Raw genomic sequence first — 2457 nt, 5'->3', positions numbered from 1 at the left:
GAAAATACTGGACAATCTCAGCATGGATGGAGAGAGAAGTTTGGCACTGAGTGCCGAAACGTGCGACTCAGCTGGTCATCGCCGCACCTGGAAGTCGTTTGGCACTGAGTGATATTGGAAGTGGGTCTGAGTGATGAATCATGAGTTTTGGCATTTGGAAAAGATAAAAACACATAGAACACAGCTGTTTGCTCGAGGAGTCCTGCAAATAAACATAACGATTAAATATTTAGATTCAAAAACTATTATTTTGAATTGTTGCAATTTCATATCTTATCCGTTTTTATCAGTCTATGGCTATGAAGCATTCAGTAGGAAATGGTCACAATGTCACACCCTTGACAGCAGAGAGTATAAAAACAGGCTGACTCTTCGCTCACTCTCACCTTGTCCGCACGTTGAGCGAGAGTGAGAGAGATCATGGCTGGCTGGCAGTGTCTTCTCGCTGTTTTTTCTGTTGTTTTTGTTTCAGTCTCTGCTTTTCCTTCGCCGAATGTAAAAGAAAATCATGAAACTGATCAGGACAACGTTCCGAAACCTTTGGTTCTGAAAGTTGATAAAAGTGACCAGGGCTTTCTGGCTATGGCAGAATTTGCTCTACTAGAGTTCAACAAGAAGGGTACCCAGATCTACAACATCATTGAGTATCTGGAAGCCAGTGTACAGGTAACATTGAGGACACTTTTTACAATGACTAATAAGGACAGTGTATTTGCCGTTAATGAGCATTACTCTCTGCTCATATGTGCCCCTTTAATAAGTTTGGAATTAGAGAAGTACTTTAATGACGCAAATGCCATTTGAACACTAACTTCAACCGCAACTTTTACTTTAACTGAAATGTCTATTAAAAATGTAATTGTGTAATGGCTAAATATATGTTATCCTGTTTCCTTTGACATGAGCAAACTGATGCGATGAATGTGCTGTTGTTAGTAAATAGAACAGAGAACATACAATGCAGAAGGAGGCCATTCGGCCCATAGGGTCTACATCGACCCACTTAAGCCCTGACTTCCACCCGATCCCTGTAACCCAATAACCCCTCCAACCTTTTTGGTCACTAAGGGCAATTTAGCATGTCCAATCCACCGAACAGCCGACTTTGGACAGTGGGAGGAATCCGGAGCACACGGAGGAAACCCACACAGACACGGGGAGAACGTGCAGGCTCGGCACTGCCAGGGACCCAGCGGGGAATCGAACCTGGACCCTGGCGCTGTGAAGCCGCAGTGCTAACCACTGTGCTATCATGCCTCCCACACCCCTGTGCTACCGTGCCGCACACGATAGGTTAAAGGTTAAAGGTAGCATTGGAAATAGAAACATTGAAAATAAATGTGTTTTATTCCTGCACTAGGTGATTGAAGGAGCCGTGTACATCTTTGATGTTGTCTTGGGGAAAACCAATTGCCCGGTCATCACGCACGAAACTGCACGGAGAGAATGCCGTGTGATTGAGGCTGAAGGGCAATCAGAGGTGAGTGAAACATTGGCCGGAATTCTCTGGTCGTTACGATGCACATTTCCCGCCGGCAGCGCGCCCCCATTCGTGGGATTCCCGGTGGCATGAGGTGGTTACAGTGGGAATTCCCATTGACAAGCGGCGGGAAGATAGAATCGCGCCGTTTGCCGAGAAACGTGTGGCTGGGGGAGTGGAGAATCGAGCTCTTTGCCTGGTCCCGTTTCCTTTGAAGCTGCGTTAGATAAGTGAGACATCCTCATGTTTAAATCCAGATTGTTGTTTATGTGCTTTGTTTTTCTCCTAGTTTTTCCTGTGCCACTTTATCGCATGGAAACATTCTACAGCTGGAAAACAACAGCTTCTAAAGAGTAAATGCCAGAAACTGAACCTGTAATGTCTCCGGTACGAAGTGCAACAATGAAGAAAACGTACCTGAGTCAATCGCGAATGATTTTCTGCATTTGTAAAAACAAATGTGCAATTGCCTTTTCTCTGATTGTTGCGATGACGTGAACATCAGTTACATAATTGTATAACTAACCAGTGAAAGAACAGTCAATCACAAATCACTGAGCGTTGTAAAATGTCAATTCATTGCTTGGATATGAGCAGTTACTTGGTAATAAAGTTTTGCATGATTCTCAGCACAGTTCAAGTGATTTATGACAAAGATGGCTCTTTGCTCGTTATACTGTTGTTAATGGAATATATTTGCCTGCCTTCACTCTATAACCCTATCCTTAGAGATTTCTTCAGCACTTTTTTATTAGAATGAATGACAAATTCTGATCCCGTTTCACAACCTCTCCTTCACCCTGGAGAGTTAAACACGTCTTCTCATCTCTAGTGTTGGATCAGTCTCACCAATTTTTGTCTTCTGGTTCTTTAGTCCCAGTTTAAGTTAACAATTAGTTTTGTTGATTGGCGTGTGAAGTTATGAAGGGACACGGACTGACTAAGTGAGCAGGCAAAACAATGGGAAATGGAAATCA

At 43.4% G+C, this 2457-nt stretch overlaps 1 protein-coding gene across 1 annotated transcript; it reads left to right on the top strand.

Moving 5' to 3' along the window:
* The first annotated feature begins 397 nt into the window (after nt 1-397).
* LOC140420099 (cystatin-like) lies at nt 398-2109 on the top strand. Its single transcript, XM_072504119.1, has 3 exons — nt 398-666; nt 1361-1480; nt 1770-2109. Exons 1-3 carry the CDS (start codon nt 421-423, stop codon nt 1857-1859), a joined length of 456 nt encoding a protein of 151 aa, XP_072360220.1. The 5' UTR covers nt 398-420; the 3' UTR covers nt 1860-2109.
* The last annotated feature ends 348 nt before the right edge of the window (nt 2110-2457 follow it).

The sequence above is a fragment of the Scyliorhinus torazame genome, chromosome 1 (genome assembly GCF_047496885.1).
Source record: "Scyliorhinus torazame isolate Kashiwa2021f chromosome 1, sScyTor2.1, whole genome shotgun sequence".
Classification (NCBI taxonomy): domain Eukaryota; kingdom Metazoa; phylum Chordata; class Chondrichthyes; order Carcharhiniformes; family Scyliorhinidae; genus Scyliorhinus; species Scyliorhinus torazame.
This window is presented reverse-complemented; position numbering and strand designations above follow the sequence as displayed.